The 24,351-nt window shown below is 36.7% G+C and overlaps 2 protein-coding genes across 10 annotated transcripts in view; one reads left to right on the plus strand and one right to left on the minus strand.

Annotated features, from left to right (window-relative positions):
- The window catches only part of C2H11orf65 (chromosome 2 C11orf65 homolog), a 49,540-nt gene extending 46,198 nt beyond the window's left edge, over nt 1–3,342 (plus strand). For all 3 annotated transcript variants that reach the window (XM_074066794.1, XM_020170616.2, XM_074066795.1), the window contains one exon: nt 504–3,342. In XM_074066794.1, coding sequence (XP_073922895.1) covers nt 504–655 — 152 coding nt within the window. In that variant the 3' untranslated portion in view covers nt 656–3,342. The remainder of the gene's footprint in view (nt 1–503) is intronic.
- Nucleotides 3,343–10,012: 6,670 nt separating this feature from the next.
- The window catches only part of LOC109690945 (serine-protein kinase ATM), a 340,952-nt gene continuing 326,613 nt past the window's right edge, over nt 10,013–24,351 (minus strand). For all 7 annotated transcript variants that reach the window (XM_074066789.1, XM_074066792.1, XM_074066791.1 and 4 more), the window contains 7 exons: nt 20,492–20,641; nt 18,455–18,620; nt 17,082–17,168; nt 15,982–16,096; nt 15,166–15,229; nt 12,866–13,002; nt 10,013–12,760 (listed from right to left, as the gene is read on the minus strand). In XM_074066789.1, coding sequence (XP_073922890.1) covers nt 12,577–12,760; nt 12,866–13,002; nt 15,166–15,229; nt 15,982–16,096; nt 17,082–17,168; nt 18,455–18,620; nt 20,492–20,641 — 903 coding nt within the window. In that variant the 3' untranslated portion in view covers nt 10,013–12,576. The remainder of the gene's footprint in view (nt 12,761–12,865; nt 13,003–15,165; nt 15,230–15,981; nt 16,097–17,081; nt 17,169–18,454; nt 18,621–20,491; nt 20,642–24,351) is intronic.

The raw sequence follows: 24,351 nt of genomic DNA on the forward strand, positions 1-24,351 counted from the left end.
GTAGAGCAGACCTGGGAATTTTAACTCTGGGGAGGCAAAAGGCACCTCAACTTGAGAAAGAACAGTGAGCTAACAGTAAACTATGGAGCATGAGATGCCAAACAGTACTCTAAGTTCTCTTCATGCACCATCACATTTAATTCTCACAAAACAATGAGGAAGTGGTTGTTACTGTCCCAGTTTTATAGATAAAGCTAGTAAGACTCAGAACTTAAATAACTGCCTCAAATCACACAGGCAGTTATTAGTAGATCGAACCTTGGACCCAGGTCCTGCAGAGCCTTTTGTAGAGAAGGACAACGAATGATAACCTGGTGGTGAAAGTAGGGTGACTGCAGAAATTTGGGGCATACATGGTTTCTGTTAAATAGTGAGCAAACATACATGTTCCAAGACTGGTGAAAAGGGACATGGAATAGATCTTACCTAGGCCTAGCAGTATTTTGAGTGAGTCTATCTTATCACACCTGGCTTCTTCCTAATCCTATGTCATTTCTCTTTAGGTTTCAGGTTTGGGCAAGCACAGAAAGATACATTCAACTATGAAGATGTATCAGAGATGCAAATGGAAGCACCATATGATGCTTTCTATGAAGATGTTTACAGAAAACCAACTGTTACTAGACTGACACCTGATTCCACTTACAGAATATAATCAGACTTTTCTGAGATAGGGCCCTTCCAGCCCAGCATTTGCCAGTTAAAGCAGAGAGACAGATTGCTACTCTGACAATGGCTTGTATATACTTTGCACAGAACTCTAACCCAGTTAAAGGAGATTGAACAGAAATATGACATTAGGCTGAACAGTGTAGTCACAGAAAATACAGAAATTTTTGGTATTCTGAGAAACTGTTGTACTGTAATAGTCACATTTAAAGATATTATATTTAGATGTAAAAAAAAAATCAGACTGATAATTTTCCTTTGAGGTCTTTAGTGTATTTGCACAAACAGTATGTAAGAGTTCCTTTTTCTCTGCATCCCTGCCACACTTGCTATTACTATTATTATTTATTATTATTAAATAGTTATTCTGTCTGGGGTAATATGGTATCTTATTGTGATTTTTGATTTGCATTTTCCAAATGGCTCATAATACTGAGCGTTTCTTCATATATTTGTTGGCCATTTGTATTTTTTAAGAAGTGTCCAGTTATTTCCCCATTTTTAATTGGATTAAAGTTTTTTAAGTTTCTTACATATTATGGATATTAACCCTTTGTCAGATAAATAGTTGGCAAATATGTTCTCCCTTTCTGTGAGTTGGCTCTGTTATTATTTCCTTTGCTCTGAAGAAATTTTTAGTTTGATGTAATCCCATTTATCAATTTTTGCTATTTTCTGTGCTTTGGGGTCCTGTCCAGAAAATCATTGCCTGCACTGCCATCTTGAGGCGTTTCCTGTTGTCTTCTGGTAAGTGTAAGGGCTTTTTTATCTTACATTTAGGTCTTTGCTCCATTTGGAGTTGGTTTTGGTACAGATGTGGTATAGGTCAAATGTCAACCTTCTGCATATGGGTAACTAGTTTCCCAGCACCACAGAGAATAAGGAGGCTGCCCTTTCTCCAAAGTAAGTGTTGGGCACATTTGTTAAGAATCAGTGGGCTGCAGGAATATGGGCTTATTTCTAGGGTCAGGCAGTGGTGGTTGCTGTAGCTAAGTAGGATGTCCTGAAATCAGATAGTACATTTCCTCCAGTTTTGTTCTTTTTGTTTAAGATTGGCTATTGAGAGTTTTTGTAATTCCATATGAACTTTCTCTTTGTTTTTCTACCTATATGAAGAATGTCGTTGGTATTTTAAGAATTGCATTGAATCTGTAAGCCACCTGGGGTAGTATGGACATTTTAACAATATTCTTCTAATCCACGAACACGGAAGGGCTTTCCAGTTTTTTGAATTTTGTCAGTTACTTTAATAAGTAAAAATCTTTCACATCTTTGGTTAAATTTTATTCCCAGGTATTTTACTAATTTTTGCAACTTATTTTGAATGGGATTGCTTTCATTTTTTTCTTAGATTTGTTGTTGGTATACAAAAATACCACCGATTTTTGTATACTTTTAAAATTTGAAACTTCTCTGAATTTTATTATCAGTTCTAACAGTCTTTTGGTAGAATCTTAAGATTGTCCTAAATGTAGACTGATACCTGCAAGCAGGGATAATTTGATATTCTCTTCTTACTTGTATGCCTTTGATTTTGTTGTCTTGCCTAACAGTTGTGGCTAATACTTGCATTACCATACTGAATACAAGCCATAGGAGTGGACACCCTCACTTGCTATGATATGGGTTGTCAATTTACCATATACAGCCTTTATTGTATTGACATACATTCCCGCTATTCTTAATTCAGTTTATCACAAAGAGATTGAATTTTATTGAATGCATTTCTTTATGTATTGAGATGATTTATCTCCTTCATTCTGTTAATGTGATGTATTACATTTATTAATTAATTTGCATGTATTGATCTATCCCCACATCCCTGGGATAAATCCTACTTGACCATGGCAAGTGTTTTTTTTTTTCCCCTTAATTTCTGGTTTTACAAAGAATATAGGTTTATATTTAGCTCATGGTTCTGGAAGTTGGGAGGTCCAAGTCATGGTGTTAGCCTCTGCTCAGCATCTGGTGAAGGCCTCGTGCTATATTTTAACATGGTAGAGGCATCACATGGTGAGATAGAACTGTAAGTTCCCAATACTGGGTCCTGAGCTTGCTAGGCAGGTACTATACCACGTAAGCCACACCCCCAGCCCAACTGATGTTTTTGATGTGTTGTTGGATTCAGTTTGCTCGTCTTTCTTGGAGAACTTCTGCATTTGTGTTCATCAGAGATATTGGTCTACATTTTTTTTCCTGTGGCAGTACTGGGTGGGGGGGGGTCTTACACTTGCTAGACAGGTCCACTTGAGACCCCAGCCATATAGTTTTTTTTTTCTTTTCTATGTCCTTGTCTGGTTTTAGTATTATCAGAGTAATGCTGATCTCATAGGATGAGTCTGGAGGGTTCCCTCCTTTTCTTATTTTTTTGCGGGGGGGAGGGATAGTTCAAAAAGAATTGGTATTAGTTATTCTTTAAAAGCTGTATAGAATTCAGCAGTGAAACCACCAGGTTTCACTTTTTGAAAAGGAATACATTTTGTCACTGACTCAATGTCATTACTTATTCTTGATTTCTTCCTGGTTCAATTTTGGTAGGCTATACATGTTCAGAAATTTATCCATTTCTTATAGGATTTTCACTTTCATATAGTTGTTCATAACAGTCTCTAATATTTCTGTGGTATTGGTTGTAATGTGTTTTTCATCTCTGATTTTATTTAGGTTTTCTTATTCTTGGTTAGTCTAGCTAAAGGTTTGTTGATTTTATCTTTTCAAAACAATAATTCTTCATTGATATTTTGTATTGTACTTGTGTTGATCTTCATTATTTTGTTCCTTCTAATTTGGTGTTTGGTTTGCTCTTGCTTTTCTAGCTTCCTGAGCTTTTTCAAAATAAGTGTCAAATTTATTACATGATTTTCTGCATCTACTGACATGTGATACAGATTTTATTTAAATTAGGTGATTTTCAAATATCAAGTCAACCTGGCATTCCTTTAACAATACCATTTGGTCATAATGCACTATCTATTTCTTGTTTACATTGGTGAAATTGATTTGTTAGTATTTCATAAGGACTCCACCTATGAAGGATACACTGGTCTTTAGTTTTGTATGCTGGTCTCATCAAATAGGGTCTTCTAATATTGTGAAGAGTTTTCATAGTTGGCATTATTTCTTCCTTACAAGTAAAAAGCACTAATTCATCAGCTATTTTCAATGCTTCTTGTCATTTCAAACCGTGAGTATAGTAGAGCTGCCTATGAAATCCACTGTCCATTCTGCTTTGCACTGCAAAGGTTTAAAACCTTTGATTTTTCTTTTCTTTAAAATATTTATGACTCATAGTCATGGACATCTAAAAACATTATTTAAGAAGTTAGTATCAAGTTTAGTAGTACTTAAAAAGAATTATAAAGCAATAGTGAACACTCAGAAACTACACCAGGGAACATTAACAGTAGGACACAGAATGAAGTTTCAAAACTGTCAACTGGCTGGGCACCAGTGGCTCATGCCTGTAATCCCAGCTACTCAGGAGGCAGAGATCAGGAGGATTGTGGTTTGAAGCCAGCCCAGGCAAATAGTTCGTAACACCCTATCTTGAAAAAAAAACCCATCACAAAAAAACACTGGTAGAGTGGCTCAAGGTGTGGGCCCTGAGTTCAAACCCCAGTACCGCAAAAAAAAAAAAAAAAATTGTCAACTGAAGTATATATTTTTCTTCTACAAGCCATTACTTCTTGTACTATCACTCTTAAGGTTAGCATAACATATACAATGTTTTTACTTCCAGGAATAACCTACCCACATCCATTAGGACAGTGACTATTAAAAAACACTCAGAAAATAACAAATACTGGCAAGAATGTTGAGAAATTGAAGCACTTGGGCACTACAGGTGAAAGTGTAACTTTTTTAGTCACTATGGAAAATCATATGGAAGTTCCTTAAAATTTTGAAAACAGAGGAGGTGGAGCAGAGTAGTCATTAAGATCCTTCAGTGATGGTCTCCCAAAGGCACACCAAATTGAACAGCTAATCACACATCAAACTACCCTCACAAGACCCAAGGAAATCATGTAAGAAACCATAATGCCTGCTGTTAGTATAACAAAAAGATGTATTGAAGAAGGCAAGAATCCAGTGTGGTGAGAAATGTATCTCACAAGAGGAAGAAGAAAGAATTATATAGAACTTGCTTTTGAAACCCAATACCAGGCCCAGTCATGGAGAAACCCAGTGCTAGGCAAAGTCCATGAGCCCTTCCCACCAGGCCAATACCTGTAAACTGAGCTGCTGGAACCGTTGGGCACAAATAGAGGTGTGCCTCCACCACTCTTTCAACATCAGGCAGCAGAGGGCGGGGAGAATTAAGACTCAGTCTATTGGAGAGCAGGGCACAAAATCAACAGGCATATAAGAAAAATGTTCAAGCCAACCACAATGATACTTGTCTGTAATTCAAGCTACTCTGGAGGCTGAGGCAGGAAGGATAACAAGTTCAAGGCCAACCTGGCAAACTTAACAAGACCTTGTCTCAAAAAAGGGCTGATGATGTTAAGTCAGAGGTATAGTGTTTACCTAGCATTCATGAGACCCTGGGTTCAATCCCAGTACTGAAAAAAAAAATTCAATAGCACTAATCATTAAGGAAATGCAAACCCAACCACAATGAGGTACCACACCAGTAGGAATATCTATTATAAAAAAGACTAAAGAAAACATCCTGGTGAGGATATGGATAAAAAAAGAGCCCTTGCACACTGTTGGTGGAATGTTAATTAGTATAATCACTATGGAAAACAGGGTGGAGGGTCCTCAGAAAATTCAAACTGAGGAGGGAAGGTGGCAGGTTTGAGGCACCTAGCATGTTCCTGAATCTCCATAAGACTGGAACAAAACATCAGGTGTGTGGCTATAGGGAGGGGAGCGGCATGGAAAGGCACAGGAGTTAAACAGTAGACAGTAACAGTAGACAGTAGACAGAATCAAGAAATACTGGACTTTAGATCTATAACAGAAAGAACCCTAATATTGGGTACTTTGCACATGGAAGGAAGAAGGGCAATCCCCCTCAGTGAGGCCTTAAGCAAGAGGAGAAAAGCTTCAGTGAGCACAACAGATGCAGAATCTGGCACCATGAAATACTGTGATCCATGCAGCAAGTGGATCTCAAAAAGAGGCTCCCTGAACATTCTAGCTTGTTCATGGGTATCGTGGTGGGGAATGAGCTTAAGAGGGGTTTTATGATCAAACTATAGGGCTGGCAGTAGCAGAGACCCTTGTATTTTTATATCTCCAAGTCCCAACAGTCTACTTCACTGGCTAAGTGAGCAACCACCCCAAGAAATCAGTGTGAACCTAGGAAACTGGCTGTGACTTGGACACAGGTACAGAAATACAGGTCTCTGTCGAAGGAAGTGTGGGCTATGCTGCACAAGAGAGTGGGGGGGCTTGATTAAGAAAACAAATTTTGTTATGTATTTTGCCACAGTTTCATATCATGACTTCATAATTAGTAACCCAGCTATGAACACACATTTATATCATGGCAAGAGCTACAAGCAGTATAGTAGCCATTTGTCCCCTACATGTTTCTGTCCTGGTTTGGAAATACTGACCTTAACCTAAAACACTACATGTCAGTGAACTATTTCACATCAGCAATGTGTCTGTGTTGATTGCTAATCTTTAATTCTCACAAAAGAATTAAAATGCTTTTTCCAGGGATTCAAGATTTGGAAAAAGTTTCTCAAGAAATGCTGGGAAGTTAATTCCTTCATGAAAACATTAGTCAAATCTTTAGCAAACAGAACAAAGCAACAGGTAGAATGAACCAAGTTGGGTTTGTATTAGAAGTATATGGATGATTTAATCTTAGAAAGTACATTGGTTAGATCATTCCCACCATCTCTCCCCCTCTACTCTCTCCCCACCCCACTTAAAGGAAATGCAAGAGGTTTCTTTGTTCTATTTCATATAGTATATGAAGTCCATCAACCATATACCCTCACCTTAATCCCCTTCAATCACCCTTCCCTTCCCACAAGTATCCCCCCACACTGTACCTATTTTACACTCCTATCTTTTGTTATCAGTATTTAAGACAATGTTCAAAGGGGTTTTTCAATGTATCCCCACTGTGAGTATACTTTAATTTGGTCCGTTCAATCCCTTTCATTGCTCTCTTTTACCTCCCAGCCCCATTTTTTCAACAGCTTTCAACACATATCCTTATATGCTCTACCTTCACAGATGTTTCACAATATTACTGATGCTCTATCATTCTCTTTTCCTTTCCTGAGTTCCATAGAGTAGTTCCATTAGTACAAACATGTTCTACATTAAGTTTGTGTAAGATCATGTTTGTTTTTGTGTATGTTTATCTTTTGGATCTATCTTCCACATATGAGAGGAAACGTGGCCTTTGTCTTTCAGAGCCTGGTTTACTAGTGGGTTACTTTTTTTGTCCTCCAATTGCATCCATGTACCTTCAAACCACATGACATTATTCCTGTGGCTGAATAAAACTTCATTGTGTATATGTACCACATTTTCTTGATCCATTCATCAGTTGTAGGGCATCTAGGTTATTTTCAGAGCTTGGCTATTATGAATAGTGCTGTGATGAGCATTGGTGTACAAGTGTCTCTATGGTATCCTGACTTATGTTTCTTTGGGCATATGCCCAGGAGTGGTACTGATGTATCATATAGCAGTTCTATCTTTAGCTTTTTTGAGAAACCTCCATACTGCTTTCCATAATGGTTGTACTAATTTGCATTCCCATTAGCAGTGTATTAATGTTTTGCCACATCCTCACTAGCATTTGTTATTATTGTCCTTGAAGATGGCCATTCTAACTAGGGTGAGATGAAATCTTAGTGTAGTTTTGATTTGTATCTCTTTTATAGTCAGGGAAGCTAAACACTTTTTCATGTATTTATTGACCATTTGTACCTCTTCCTTTGAGAATTCCCTGTCTAATTCATGTGCCATTTCTTCATTGGAATATTGATTATTTGGGCTTGAGTTTCTTGAGTTCCCTATAGATTCTGGATATTAGTCTCTTATTGGATGAATAGCTGGCACCCATTCTGTGGGGAATCTCTTGATTCTAATGACTATTTCTTTTGCTGTGGAGAAGCTTTTTAATTTGATGGAGTCCCATTTATTCATTCTTTCTCTTAGATGTTGAGTTTTGTTTAGAAGTAGTTTCCTATACCTATCTGTTTCAGTGTATTTCCTAATACTGCCTGTAGTTGTTTCAAAGTTTCAGGCTTTATATTAAGGTCTTTTTACCCATTTTGAGTTGATTTTGGTACAGGGTGAGAGGGATCTAATTTCAGTCTTTTACATGTGGATATCCAGTTTTTCCAGCAACATTTGTTGAAAAGGCTATCTTTTCTCCATCGTGTGTTTTGGACTCCTTTGTCAAAGATCAGTTGGCTGCAGCTGTGTGGGCTTATGTCTGGATCTTCTATTCTGATCTGTTGGCCTTCCTTTCTGTTTTTGTGCCAATACCATGCTATTTTTATTGTTACGGCTCTATGGTACAATATAAGCCTATTTGGAATTGTCAGAATGAATCCCCCCATACAACAAATATATTGTAAAAAAAAAAAAAATCAAACAGTGCAATTCATTATAGTAACATATTCAAGGAAAATTATCATTCTCAGTAACTGCATATAAACTGTTAAAACTCACCAGCAATCTAGGGATGGAAAGAAACTCCTTTAAAGTGATAAGGGTAATATATACATTAAAAAAAACCTGCAGTAAACAAATACTTTGATAAGAAATTGATACTTTTGCCTTTGAGATCAGACACAGAACTAGAATGTTTCAATATTACTAATTTCTGTCTTCTATTGAACATTGTACTAAAGAAAGGTTGTAGCCAGCACAATGAGGAAAGAAAAATAACAAATCTGAACATTTTCATAGGCAGTATGACTATATACATAAAATCTAAGAGAATCTACATATATTTCTAGAAAGAGTAAGAGTTTACCAAGATTACTGGATAGACAATCAGTATACAGTAACTTTAATTTTACTTTTTTTCTTTTGGCGGCACTGGGGTTTGAACTCAGGGCCTCATGCTTGCTATGCAGGCATTCTACCATTTGAGCCACTCCACTACTAATAACTTTAATTCTAAATACCAATAGTAACTAGGAAAAAAACTGAAGAAATACCCTTTATAAAAATTTTTTAAGTGCTTAGGAGAAAATATTGTAAAAGTATGCCAAACCTCTGTAAGAAAAACTGCAAAACTTAATTGAAGGTTTAGAAACAATGGGAAAAGGCATTATGAGAAAGATTTAACCAATGAAAACACTGACAAAAATGTTAGACAAAAACTATTAAAATAGAGACCTGAAAGACAAGCTATAGAATGGGAGAGGAAAGATGTTAGCAAAGATGTTACGTAGCCAACAAAAGATGAGGAGAAATACTGGCAAAGAATATGCAGATGTGGGGCTCATCAAAGAGGAAATTGTACTGACCAACAAATACAAAGAGGTGTGAGCTCCCAGTTACTTGTGAGTCATACATTAAAGTGAGATATAATACATACCATTGTGAACCCAACAGAATAAAAGTTTTAGCTTGAAGATATCAAGTGGGGGAGGAAAGGGGTAAGAAAAGAGAGGGGCTGAATTTGATCAAAGTACATTATATGCACGGTATGGAAAGATCATGAAGAAACCCCTTTGTTACAATAAATACGCACTGATAAAAAATAATAAAATCAAGTGGGGAGGAAAGTCACCACTGGTTGAAAACCACTGCTTTTAGATAATACACTATAAAAGCATACATTATTATGTGCTGCTGTACATAAAACCATGTATGCTGTAAGGGAAAAGTAAGGACTTTTCAGGGGATAACTTCCCTTAATAATCTCACCTTACTTACCAATTCTGAATTCAATCTTGAGAAAACTTTGGCTCCACTGTGTGCAAAATTCTTCTTTCCAGAAGCTACCCAGAACTTGGAACCCTCAAGAGGAATGAATTTACTAAAAACAGGATAAATAGATGGAAAACAGAACTTCACAAGTAGGGTATCAGGATCTTTGTACTTGTGATATCTTTTGTCAACAGGTCATTTTCTAAGTCAAAGCAAAGAACATTCTTGTCTGCCTTTTTGTCATGAGGTAATTAAGAAAAAGGACTAGGATAGGATATGCAGACTGAAGAGTAACATGCAGACAAGTCTGTGTAGACCCAGTTCACATTGCAGTTCCAGCACCACCTCCCCCAGATCTGAGCTCCGTACGGGCTGATGAGGCTCACCTCACTCATGGTGTCTCCTTGAGAATGAGCCCTATGCCTGGCACACAGAACACTCAAATATCTCAATAAAATGAATGAGGCTTAGCATCTACTTTTAGAATTATTTATTCAAAAACATTTTATAATACCTTCAGGTAACAGTATAGTCAAGAAATACATTTAATAGTACTAAAATAGACGTAAAACATGTAATTTCATTAAGGTGCAATTATAACACTTGAAATGGCACATTTCTCTGTTTTGAACTAATATACTGGCTTTCTACTTCTTAAAAGACTACCTATTTTATCCTTTAAGATTTTCAAGCCGAGCACTGGTGGCTCATGCCTGTTTTTATTTGCTTTAGATGATATTTGAATTTGTAAATTTCTAAGTGCATACTTGTTTTTATAGCAGAACTTGACAGCAAGGAAGGAAAATGAAGGGAACTAAAAACTACACAGGAAAATAAATGTATAAACTGATACATGTGTTCTGATGCAATTTTCCAATTAAAAAAAAGGGCTGGCATGGTTGGGTCACACCTCTAATCCCAGATACTTGGGAGGTAGGAGTCTGGAAGAAAAGCAGTTCAAGGTCAGAAGGTACAAAGTTAGCTAGACTCGGTGCCAACAAACAACCCTGGCGTGGGACAAGCCTGTAATCCCAGCCATGAGGAAGGTGTAGGCAAAAACGGCTAGGGGCATGACTGAAGCAGTACAATACCTGCCTAGCAAGCTGTGAGTTTAAACCCTAGTACTGCCTCCCCACCTTTCCCCCAGCTGACAAAAGCCCCAATTTGACAATTTCACTAACTTATATGGGTTTCAGCTTTAATATCTGTATGGGGACCGAAGAACCTGTATGTTGGAAAAAGCAGGGTGTAGGAATTAAATGCATATACTTCCACTTCACCATAAAGGTGGCACACGGGCAGGCTTACACCTTCAGAGAATAGCATGGGGAGATAACAAGGAGGCAGGGCCACCTGGGCTTAGGAGAACCTCCTTCCTGCATTAGTCTATACCACTCCTGACATCCACAGTCCTGGGGCCAAGAAAGTAAAGAGTGGCCGACATCAGAGTCAGCCCTGGGAACATGGCACAGCAGACACGAGACTACTTAAAGGAATTACTCTTAACCCAGGTCATGAAAGATTCTCACACATTGTTTTTGGATGAAAATGATCTTGTCTTTCAAAATGACAAAAATGGATACAGCCTACCCAATGTAAGAATCAACAAGTACAAACAGCAGGCATTTGATTTAATAAACGAACTATTACAGCAATGACAAAATAGGGACATTTAAAATGATTAGTGACCAAAAAAAAAAGTTTTTCTGGGTTAGAGGTGTTGAGCACCTGCCTAACAAGCTCAAGACTGAGTTCAAATCCCAGTACCGAAAAAAAAAAAAAAAAGGATTTGAAAAGTGAAAACAAGATAGGAAGAGACAATCAGATTTGAAGAATGATACATAGCGAACAATGAAAAGCAACTTTTGAAAGAATCCTAGGGAACAGGTTAACAGAAGATTATGCATAGCTGACAAGAAAACTCATGTGACATACATGAGGCATCACAAGAAGGTAAAGCAAGAACCAATTCAGAAGGATTGAAAAGATAAAGAGAATATAACGAGAAAGTCCAATAGTCACTGAAAATATACTGACTACATGAACTGTGTCCATAACACCTTCATTATTTAATAACTGCGGGTGATTGAGCTTACTACTTCAAATGCAAACACATTTTTTAAATACAAAATGCTTGGGACTAGAAGTGTTTCAGATTTGAAGCCGAGTTTACTAGCTGAGCATCCCTAAATCTGAAAACTAAAATATGAAACGCTGTCAATGTGACACTCAGGAAGTTCTGGATAAGCCAGGTGTGGTGGTGGTGCACACCTGAAATTCTTGCACCGAGAAGGCTGAGGCAAGATCATGAGTTTAAGTCCAGCCTGGGCCAGTTCCAGGCCAGCTTGAGCTACAAGTGAGACCTGGTCTCGAAAAACCAAAAAGTGTTCTGGTTGTCAGAGCATTTATATTTTGGATTTTCAGATTAGTAAACTCAACCCATACTACTTTGTTTTCAACACACGATGTAGTTTTACCATGATATATAGGTGGTTACAATTTTAAAGCCTCCTCTTTTACAGTATTTTCAAATATTTTTAGCACAAGTCTTAATTAAAAGCCACCTCAAAGTAGTGGTATATGTATTTGTTTTAAATTCATACCAAAGGAAAAACTGTCACTCTGCAGCTTCCACTGTTTTCAGCAAATGCACAAATCATGGATTTTACTGATACAAGTTGGCTGGGAGCATGGCTCAAGTGGTAGAGTACTTGCTTAGCAAGTGCAAGGCCTTGAGTTCAAACCCCAGTACTGCCAAAAACAAACAAAAAACCAAAACAGAAAACCTAAACTGAAATTGATATAACTATGATCTTGTGAAGAAATAAGCATTCAGTCTGCAAGTACAACATGAATTACTATTATTTGTAACACGTGAGAGCAAAAATATTCCTGGACACTATCAAAATACCTTTGGGTCAAGTAGTAAACAATAGTTCAAAACCCAGTCATTCAGTTTAATAGTAATCCCTATTCAAATTTTGTGGGTGAAATATAATTTCTAAAGGCTGAATTGAAGGATAATTCATATGTTGAAGTTCACACCCAAGCTTTCCAGCCTGGGAAAAGTCGGCTGAGATTTTTGGGGTCCATGGCCTGTTGTATGAGCAAATTTACCTGTCCACCCACACTGAGCACAGTGCCTTCCTCTACTCCTTTCAGCTTCTCTTGCAGTCTCATCAAGACACGCTCAGCTACTTTGTTGAAACTCTGGTCAAAATCACTAATGACAAAACACAAAGATCTCAATGGGGTAGAACAGGTTTTAAGGGCTTGGGAATAAGAAAATCTAAGTTTGACAATCAGTCTTTCCTAAAATACTGCTCACCTAAGTTTTCGTTTGCATTCTTGGTCATCTGCATTCAGAGTAGACTGGAGCTCACTTTCATCTTCTGGCCTCTGCTGTAAATACAAAGCTTTCAAAGGATTCATGGTCCAGTCAAAGAGTGGGTCATACAAGAGGACCTAAGCAGAGAAAAACGTGTATTTTATAAACAATGTGCATGTTGATCATATAGTTTAAAAAATAGTACAAACTATAAAAATAAAAACAGAGGCCAGGCACATGGCGGTTGATGGGGATGGGGGGCAGGAGGTGCAAACTTCTCACACACATGCTTCTCGTTTCCTTGTGGAGGAAACCATACAGCATAAAAGCTCCGAGGTTCTTATCCTATTCTGAATTCATTCCCCCTCCGTGATTGGAGTGGTATTCCTTGACACACATTTCCTGGCTGGGTGAAACTAATCTATTGAAAGGAGACAGCCACTGACCACTTTCATTCCTTTGCTCCTGGTCTTGCCAGTGCAGTCCTGGGTAAGGAGCATTCACTCTGTAGGCAATCCTCCCTCAACTGGGCTGCCCCAATATCAGGCGGTGGGAATTGGAGAGTATTAGCAGGTTTCTTTCAACCTCACTCCTAAGCCATGCTCTCCAACAGTTTTTTTTGTGTTTTAATCAGTGTTAAACTGACCTACTTCTATGGCTCCAGCTTTCTCAATTAGTTCCAAATTTGGGTAGAGAAAAAAACCAAGTGTGTCATTTATTAAAACCTCCTCCAAATTTAAGACATGGTGCACTGTTGGGATCTTGAGCTGTATAAAGAGAACTTGGGATTAAAAACAACAACAAAAAAAAAACTGTCACAGCCAGACAAGTAGCTGAAAGTCTTATTTTAGAAAGTGACAAAAATTTATAAAGCAAGGTCATGAGATCTAACCTTGGCAGTTGAGAATAGCTGGGTGCCCTGGTTATAAACACTGAACTTTCTTTTTCCTTTTGTTCTCTTATTGTTTGGTCAGACTTTAGCAAATGCTTACAAGTCCTGGAAATAAGTGAATTATTCTATTACAGCTACAAATGCTGTAGGACATGCCAGCATTATAAGGTTGGAAAACTTTTTGCTCCTACCTTATTACGTTTTTCAACATCCACATGTAGGGACTATAAAGTGTCTTCAGTGTGTTCAATTCTAGGATATATACTAGCCTAGATCAGTAGTACTGAAATTTCTTCAATTTGTTATACTGCTTTGGACCTTAACTTTTTTGTTTTCAATGCCAAAGGACAAGATAATTTTGGACTTCATGCCAACCTACCATGGATACTATTGGGACCAATTCTAGGACCCTCTCTGTAATAAAATCTGTATTACTATTGGCAGTCCGAAGGAGCTCTATGAAGACATCAACTTTATAAAAGTAGACACAGGACAACCCTGACCGACTGTTAATTTTATTTTCTAAGGGATATAATCCCCCATTTGTTGATCACAGGCTTAATAACCAGGTAACAGGTAATAACCAGTGAAATAATAAGTGATTCTCAACCCTGTCTGCATAGGAGTGTTTTTAAACAATACAAATATTTCTGCCCTGTCCCTGGAAATTTAATTTGAATTTGGTCAGCATCAATGTATTTTTAAAAGCAGTACAGATGATACTAAGATACAGACAGGTCCAGCATCATCAGGCTAAAGGAACAAAAAGCTGAAGAATGTGAGGGAGGCAGGCCAATACTCTACTTCCCATACTTCCCTGTGGAGGAAACACTCCTAAGTTCTTGTCACACATACCCTTAACAGGTTTATGAGTGACTGCCATAGGTACACAATTCCCACTTGGATAGAGTTAATATCATAAGCACTGGATGAATGTGAGTCAGTGATCATGAGAAAGTGTGTATGCTCTGCAGGCCACATCCCCACTCAGGTGAGCTGTCCCAAAGTTAAGACAGCAGAAACACTGTGGAAGCCCCAGCAGCAAACCTCACTCCTTAGCCATGTTCCTCCAATAACAATTCTGACTCTGCTCTCTATCTAATTAGTTCTGAACCTGGACAAAGACAATGATGATACACATTAGTGGAAACAATACTCAAAATAATGACATAAAATGTGAAAGTGCTTGTTTATTAAAGACAATGGTATAACATTCCAAGCAACTTGGGGGGATTGGAGGCATTTCTAATTCTTTTTCATGTGTGAAAATGCTTAATGAGCAGCCTCCTCCCTCCTGCTGTCCAGCACCAGCCTACATTAAAATGAAGCAGTGCTCTTCAAATCAGTGACTTCTTAACAAGGTATGCTGTTTATCTGGTAAAGAAATAAAGGTTTCCTTATACTTTACCTCTACAATGGTTAACAGAGTTTCCTGAGAGTTTCTCATAACTTCCATGGTTTTCTCACAGCATCTGCAGAGTCAAACATGTTATAAATGTGAATTCTGTTGTATACAAACATTTCTAACATTTCTCTACCTATATATACACTCATGTGTAGTATGCTGAGACCAGCCTTGTTAGCAGTTCCCAAACTTCTATCTCAGAGTAGAATTTTAATAGATGTTTCTGAAGTGAATACATGTTTTTAGATTATAAATACAAAACAATATAAATATGTGTCTGTGAATATTTCATAAGATTAGCATTTATAAGAAAAATACACTCCTGTGAAACATTTCTTTCAGTCTTTGGTTATTGTGACAACTGCTATTTTACTTTGGAATCTACCCCAATAAAAGTTGAATACATAGACCTATGATGGGAAAACTCCAAGGAACTGCAAATCTTCTTTAGCAGAAAGTTGTATCATCATGTAAGTTTCTTTAAGAGAAAATTGTAGCCTCTTCTATTATATCCCCAACAATGAGCACCCAACAGTAGTTGTGATCAGTTAAAAGAGCTAGTGAATTAGCTAGGACTGGGCAAAAGTATGTAAGTGGGCTTCTTCCACAGACGGTCAGGAATGACAGGATGCATGTTGTATTGAGTTAGGTCCCAGGTGGCTCAAAGAAAGGAATAACTATTGCTGCTTTTATCTAGGGTCTTCTTAGTGTTATAAAACCACCATCAATGTAATTCTACCATTGAATTTCATGTACATAAATCTATAATCCAAATAATTTTGACACCAAAACTTGTCCTTCCTTTCCTATGCCACTTACCTTCTGAAGACTCCTTCAACTCCAGTGATGCCCATGCCATCCACAATATCTCTGGTGAGTCTAAAAGGGACTGTTTCAGGAGTAGGAAGAATTTTCCCCTGCTCAAAAGCAACCCCTAAAACAAAAAATACAGTGAGGTAACAGTTGGCAGCTAATTTCCTTTCTTCACCACAGGCATGTGAACAATATATCTTAGGATATTTCAGTTGAAACTTTTAGTTGGGGGACAATTACAGAATTACATGCTTAGTTTTGAGATAATTAGATTCATATGCAGTTGTAAGAAATAATTCAGAAAGATCATCCTATATACCTTTTACCCAGTTTCCCCTAATGGTAGTATCTTGTAAAACTATAGTTGAGTATCAAAACCATCACAAAGATTCCTCATGCTGCCCTTTCAAAGCCACACCCAACTTTCTCTCTTGGTTTGTCACCCCTCATCCCACTCCTGTTCTCCTAACCACTAATCTGTTCTCCATTTTTATAATTTTGTCCTTTCAAATATATAACCCTTGGAATATTTTTTCACTCAGAAAAATTCTCTGGAGAGTAGCCCAAATTGGTGAACATTTAAACATCATCATCGTTATAATAACTATTATAATTACTGCTGATTAGTATTCCATTGCCCATTGAAGGACATATGGATTATTTCCAGTTTGGGGCTATTATGGATGATAAAGTTACTATGCACATTTGAATTATGGATAAACATCTTCCTGTGTGCCTGTTTGCTATGTGAGTATCTTTGGTGAAGTGTCTGTTTATGCTTTTTGCCTATTTCACAGCTAGATTTTTTTTTTTTGCTGTTGAGTTTTGAGTTTCTTAAAACTGTTCTTTTGGGGTCAGGTTTGAGAGGTCTTAAATTAGCCCTCCATACTGAAGACTTTCTCATGACTTTTTTCCCTCTGGTATTTAGACTGGATAAGTTTCACTCGTTATCCCAGGCAGAGTTAGATATTCCTCCCAGTGTACGTTAAAAAAATTTTTTTTGCTCTGATTTGTCCCCTGAATATTTGTAATATCTTGGTAGGCAGCCATCTTTCCTTGATGACTAAATATTTACTAAGTAAAGACACATATCTTATATTACTTACCTAAATCTATATGCACGAGTTCTGCTGACTGCTCATTTATCAAGATATTCTGTACATGCCTATCACCAAGTCCAAGGATGTAACCAACTGGGGAAAAATAAAATCTGAAGTCATTGATTTCATTTTTTTCTAATACATATTTAGTTATAATTGCAACTAATACCATTGACTCCATATAATTTTTATCAGTAAAGGAATTAGGTGTGTAAGTAGCTGTCCTTAAGTTTAAGCCAAATCTGGCTATTTTGATGCATACTGTATTTTACAACTAAACTTTTTCTCTTTTAATAAAGACACAAGTTTTTAAAATATTAGTACTTTGAAAATTAGTGTGGTTGAGACCCATTATTAATCTGAGCCAAAGCAGTGCGTGATGTACAGGTGAATTTTTACTGAATGTACTTATAACTGGGAAGAAGCCTATGGGCAAATTCTTTATTCTACAGTGAAATTTCTATCTGCTTGATGGATTATGCTGAACACAAATTAATTATTAATTCATTTCACCAGGTATATATCCAGGAAAAACTTAAAAACATTTTTGTTTTTAAGACTAATGATAACAAGCTTTAAGATGCTTTGAAATATAAAAAGAATCCTGTGTGTCAGTTAGAGAAAAACAACTCCGGGTAGGGAATACAGGTCTGCATACGTAGCTAGACCTGCCATTAACTGGGCCACTTTCTTGTTTGTGAACTTGAATCAGATTAGTGGTTCTCAAAGTAGAAGAGAGTTTCACAATTAACTGTGCCCCCTTTCTAAACATACATGCCCTGCCTCTCTGGGTAATGTACATAAAGTGATAGGAGGAGTTGCTGTTAGTTAAAAACTAACAGATGAGATGATCTCTGATGTTTCTATTAGTTCTCATACTCTAGGAGTTTGCTGATTGCTTTATCAAGATATTCTAATAACTCAGACATTCAAAAAGCCAAAATATATACATTGTACATTGGATATTTAAATAGGGCACAATTTCTGTTCCAAAGATTCTATTAAACAATCAATAGATTCTTAATAATGTGGTATTACAGGGGTTCTATACAAGAGAACAACAATAAAGAAATAAGTCAAATGGAGTTGTTATGGGTTTTATTTTCCAAAGAAAATCTCAAAAATATGTATTAAAGGGAGAGAAAATGAGCCATATTCACTATAAGACAAAGAAAAAACAACAGTATTTTTTCTCTAACCTCATAGAATTCTAGTCTGTAAGAGCTAAGAAAAGCTATGGTTAGAAGCTAAGAAGCAGGATGAGCTGGAGACACAATGATCTAATGAAGATAATTTAACATCTACCATCACTGCTACCATCCTCCTGCAATTCAGAATGCTACAAAGTGCTGAATCCACTTAGATGTTCAGAAGATTACCAATAGAAGATGTGGCCACACTGCGAGTATAAGCCAATCGTTTCTCAAACCAAACAGCTGGGTCCAAGAATTTTTCCATGCAAAAGTAACGGAAAACAGGTTGAAAATTTTGGCAAATATCCATGAAGGTTTCATATTTTTCTTCAAAAGACTTCTTTTGCACATCCTTTAAATAGAATATAACATTATTTTGTCAAAATAGTGTTCAACTAATGCCCACTATGTTTCTAAATGCAAAAATGTAAGAGATCCAGGGGCAATACAAAACGGTCTGGTCAGGAAAGCAATTAATTACAAGTGATAACCCCTTTAGAACTCTCATAGTATTCTAAAGGAAGGAGGCACATCAACAGTGACTGTTACTTGTTTTAATTAAATTCTAAGTTGAATGATCTTATAATCTAGATGGAAGCAAACACAGAAATGCCACAGGCAGGTCCAGACAATCCCAGGTGGTATTACAGTACTAGGGTGGTGACAGGAAACAGAAAAGGAGGAACAATTAACTGATGGATGGCAAAGTTGACATGGTTCAAAGATCCCTGTCCTCTAATATCTTCTCATTGTACAATACTTTCCTGAAGCAAAATTTCTCTACTTCAATGGGCTCAACTCCAACCCATGTTTTGATGCCTTCTAAATCTATATTTTTAGCTTAGACATCTTTATTAAAATCCAGATGCTTCTCCAACTGCCTATTCAACGTCATCACTTGGGTCACTTCTAAATCCAAACAAAGCACACCTTCATCTTGGGCAAACTTCATTTACCTCCTCTATTACTCAACATGGTAAATGGCCTCACAGTCCAGTTGGTCGTCCTACCCCGAAACCTGGGAAGCACCCCTTTTCCCCTAACTGTACTTCTAATCAGCAACTGAATCCTATCAGTTCTACCTCCTTAATATTTCTCAGACCTGTTCATGATTCTCTATTCTTACCATTATTAGTCTTAGTACAGATCCCATCTCATACTTCCAATCTTTTTCAGAAACAAATACAACCCACAGAGTTGTCAGAATGCAAATCTGATACTAGGATTCTTCTCAAGAGTCTTCCATTGCCTCCAGAAGAAAGTCCAAACTTCTTAGTATTTTACACAGCTACTCCTCCAACCTCATCTATTCCTTCTCAAATACTAAGCCTATGCTGTCTTTATCTGCTCATGCCTCCTTCCTGTTGATTATATGTTTCTTTTGCTTGGAACACCCACTCATTTACAAAGTTTGGCTCAAATACCTTCTCTATGAAGCCCTTCTTGAATCTAATTCTCTCTACTCTTCCTCACCAGCTGTTTCCTCCTTTATGCCTATATTTTACGTTATGTGTGCTATAGTCTTCCATTACAAAGCCTAAAAGTAATTTATACTTTTTTTTTAAAGCACGCAACAGAACACACAATGAAAAGTGAATGGATTTTGGAGTTTGACAGAGTGTTCAAATCCTTCCTATAGCTATTAGGTCACTGACAATGAGCAAGTTAAACTCTGAACTTCCCACTTTAAAGTAGGGATAAGAATGACGAGTAGTTGCAATATTTACAAATATTTATCTTAGCATGGTACCTGGTTGACAGAAGATATTCAATAAATGTTGCTGACACAGTAAATACCCATAAAACAAAATGGCCAGTGACATGGCAAATATCTTAAGACAGTTCTCTATATCTGTTTCATATAATAATTATTGCATAATCTACTTTTTATTGTTGTGCTGGGTGGGGGCACATTGTGTTGCATAATCTATTTTAATGGATATTTTATTAAGAATTATCTTACCCAAAATGGAAAGCAAACTAGTCTATATTGAGTAATGCTTAAATTTTTCATCTAACAAGGGTTGGTACTTGGTGTAGTTTAAAACCTTCCTGTTGTACTCACACAGGTACACCTTCCTCCTGGTGACATTAATTCTAGTACTTGGTATCTTTAACAACTACAAATGAAATTAAAGCTTTTTGTATTCTATACTACATAGTAGCTATCCCCTTTAATAAGTTATTAAAAATCAGAAACTTTTAACTTTGGGTATTACTCACCATCATCTTCTTTTGGCATTGATAGGCACTGAAGTCCTTTGGCCTATACCTTTTATGAGCACCCTCTTCATTGTTAACAAGAAATTCACCAATAGGGACAGTTCCTGTGCACCATTCAAGGACACCACTTCGCTGAGAGAGGGGAACCACCTGAAGTTAAATTAATACCTTTTGATCATGGATGGCCATTGAAGAGTAGTTGGTGATCATTCAACCATCAGTTAGTGCAAAACATTTTTTCAGACTGTATTAATATTTCCCTGACTGTAGGAGACAAAGCTCTTTGGAGGAAAGCAACGAAAAATAAACATAAGCTCAAAAATAAGATCTTTCTAGTCTTCTGTTTAGACTTGTAAGAGGCTGTTCATCTTTCAATTCCTATAATTCCGAGAGATCACGCCTGTTGATTATACTCACCATATGTGCAATTGATCAATACTTAATTTGTTGCATTTAGCTGAGGAGTTAACTCCGCCTTTCTTAAACTTTTCTTTTTTTTAGACAGAATCTTGCCATGTTGCTCAGGCTGTCCTTGAACTCACAATTCTCTCAAGTATAGCTGGGATTGCAAATGTATGCCACAGTGCCTTGCTACTTTCCTTATATTTTTATTATTAAACTTAAGGAATTTTAGCTAGGCATATATTACCCATGAATGTGGTCTAAATTTTAATTATTGAAACTATGTGTTCTTGCTTATTGTCTTACTACCTTCAGCAAGAGAAAAACATATTGCTAAATATAAAATGAACAATTGTACTAAGACAGTTTTTTAAATTATGGCATATTATAAATATACATAAATGTACAAATATAAACAAACACTCATTTGCACATTAAATTTTAAAAATAAGTTTTTTCCTAGTTGGGTGCAAGTTGCTCACACCTCTAATCCTAGCTACTTGGGGAAGGGGTGCTAAATTTGGAAGGATTGTGATTAGAGGACAGCCTGGGCAAAGAAAGTTTGTGAGACCCCCATCTCAACCAATAGCTAGGCATGGTGGTGCATGTTTGCCATCCCAAATTACATGGGAAACTGAGATCTTGAGTTCACGGTTCCAGGCCAGTCCAAGCAAAAAAAAAGTCTGTGAGACCCCATCTTAATGGAAAAAAAAGGTGGGTGTGGTGATACATGCCTGTCACTTCATCTGTATTAGTATATTTAACTTGTAAGTCATTTATTTTCACAATTGCATACTGTATACATATACCCTAATTATCCAATTTATGCAGTTTGCATATTAACATTTATATCTGTTCCTAGATTTCTCTGAAATACTGCTGCTATCATAGTCTACTGGTGAGCACATTTCAGTTACTCTAGGGTAGAGAACTAGGGGTTGAATAGCTGGGCCACTGGAACTGTGTATCTTCATCTTAGTTTCTAAGTAACTATCCAAAGTGATTGATCCAATTTTCCCTAAGTTTCCCAACATACTTGTCAGATTTACATTTTGCCAGCTGAAGGTATATAATCGTATCACATTGTGGTTCTAATTGTATTTCCCAAACAGCTAGTAAGTATCATCTCGTAGATTCCTTGGCCACTCAAATGTTTTCCTCTTGTGAAGTGCATATTTATGACCTTTTCTCTCTCTCTTTTCTTCCTAATGGCTCTCTTTTTATTACTAATGTGTAAATGTTCTTTATATATTCTATAGAGAAATCCTGTTATTAATACTAATATTAATCCTTTGTTATAACATTATTCATTTTCTTAGTTGACCCCTTGTCTTTAAGGTATTTGTAATTCTATACATTTTTATTTTAATGTACTCAAATGCTTTAAGTCCTAAGGTCTTCGGTTTCTTAACCATGTCTACTACATGTTATACAGAATGCTGAGGTACTGAGGCTAGAGTAGCAAGAGATACACGAAGACTACACCCTCACTGACAACATGAGATTTGAAAAAAAGTTTAAATAACCCCAATTATTTGGTGATATTTAGGAATTTCTGATAATTGCTTGAAATAATGACAGTGTTATAATTTTATTTTTTAAAAAAGATATTATCTTATAAATCTATATGCTGAAATATTTACAGATGAAATATTACATTTCGCTTCAAAATAATATGGAGGGGGTGAGAGAAGCAAGTAGAAATAGGACAGACTTGCCCACGAATTAATAATTGTTAAAGCAGGATGGTGGGCATAAGGGGATTTATAATATTATGGTCTCCTTGGTTAGAATTTTCCATAATAAAAAACTAAGCTAAGGTAGTGCCTTTGCTAAGAGGGGGTTTGAGGTGTTCTGAGAGTGGAGATGATTCATCAAGAGTTCTACATTTGTTGACTTTGAAATATCTCTTAGAACCTTACTATTTATGTAAGGAACCAGTCCTTCTAAACTGAACAGGCCATGACACTTAATGTTGCTCGCATTAACATTACTGCATTGGAGTACCTTTTAGTCTAAGGCCTCTTTCTTATTGATTACTCCCAATCAATTTCTTGGTCTGGGAAAAAAAAAACACCAAAGCCTTATCATTTGTTGAGAAACTGATCCAGAAAGGAATAAGTTAGTTTTTTTCTACCTTAGTTCAAAGTTTGAACTATAATGTTGGTTGATGGAGAAACAGCTGAATTTAAGTTTCAAAAGGCAAATTACAGTGTTTTCTGGTACAAAATGCTTAATGACAATTTTATAAATTTTTCCAAGGTACATAGCTGGTTTCATTCCAGATACAGAGAAGTGAAGTTAATTTATTATTTACAGTGAACGTCTCAATATATCATTATGGCTTCTCTACCAGAACCCTGAGAGGAATACTCTGAAATACACATTACAAAGAACAAAATTACTGGCATAGAGCAGGATTAAGAGGTTAAGTGTAAACCTTCTTTCAGAACTTAAATACTGTTTATGAGTCATGCATCTTAGAAAGCGAATCCTCTAACATCTAAGACTTTAGGCTTGCTGTTAGTATACCCTGAGACTATGAAATTATGGTGGAGAAATATCAGGCCAGCTATACTGATTCTGGTTAATGTCATAGAGCTATGTTTAAACTACCAGTATCTTCATCTCCATCTGATTCTCTCCAACAAGAGCTATTTGGAATGCTTCAATACAAAAGTGTCTCCATCTGACAATGCACCCTGAAACATGTGATTTGGATATCCAGCCTAATTTCAGGTAGTCAGTTTACGCTCTGGTTGTCACAATGATCACAAAAGGCTGAATTCCAGGACTTGGAACAACTCTACAGGATGCCTATTCTAGGTGTACAGCTTCCCCACAGCAGCTCTAAGAACCTTGACTCCAAAGGCAAGAAGAGCTAGTTCAACATATTAATGACTTAACATTTCATTCTTGGAGTCGACTGGCTAGTATTATGATTTTAAATAATCCAGTCAACCCTAAACCTCATGATTAGAGGTTATAATTTAATATTTACATATATAACATTAAAATAACTCAGCTGTTTGGTTTACCCACCTTCAAGACATACATACATATATATATATATTTAAATATATATATATTTTAAATATAGACATATATATACATTTATATATGTCTATATATATTTTTTCCTGAGACAGGCACTCACTGTATTAGCTTTGGCTGGCCTGGAACTCAAAACTCACTCAGCCTCTTAACTGCTGGGAGACCAAGTATGTAGCACCATGCCTGGCTAGACATCTTTATGGAATAGTGTAATTGGTAAAATAGTTCTGTGCAAAAATTAGATGTTGAAAAGTTATGAGGCAGGCCAGTAATCCCAGCTACAATGAAAGGCAGAGATTGGAGGACTGTGGTTCAAGGCCAGCCTGGGCAAAAAAATTAGCAAGACCCCCATCTCAAAACACAAGCCAGGCATGATAGTCAAGGCTTATAATCCCAAATATGTG

This window comes from Castor canadensis, chromosome 2 (genome assembly GCF_047511655.1).
Source record: "Castor canadensis chromosome 2, mCasCan1.hap1v2, whole genome shotgun sequence".
In the NCBI taxonomy this organism is placed as follows: domain Eukaryota; kingdom Metazoa; phylum Chordata; class Mammalia; order Rodentia; family Castoridae; genus Castor; species Castor canadensis.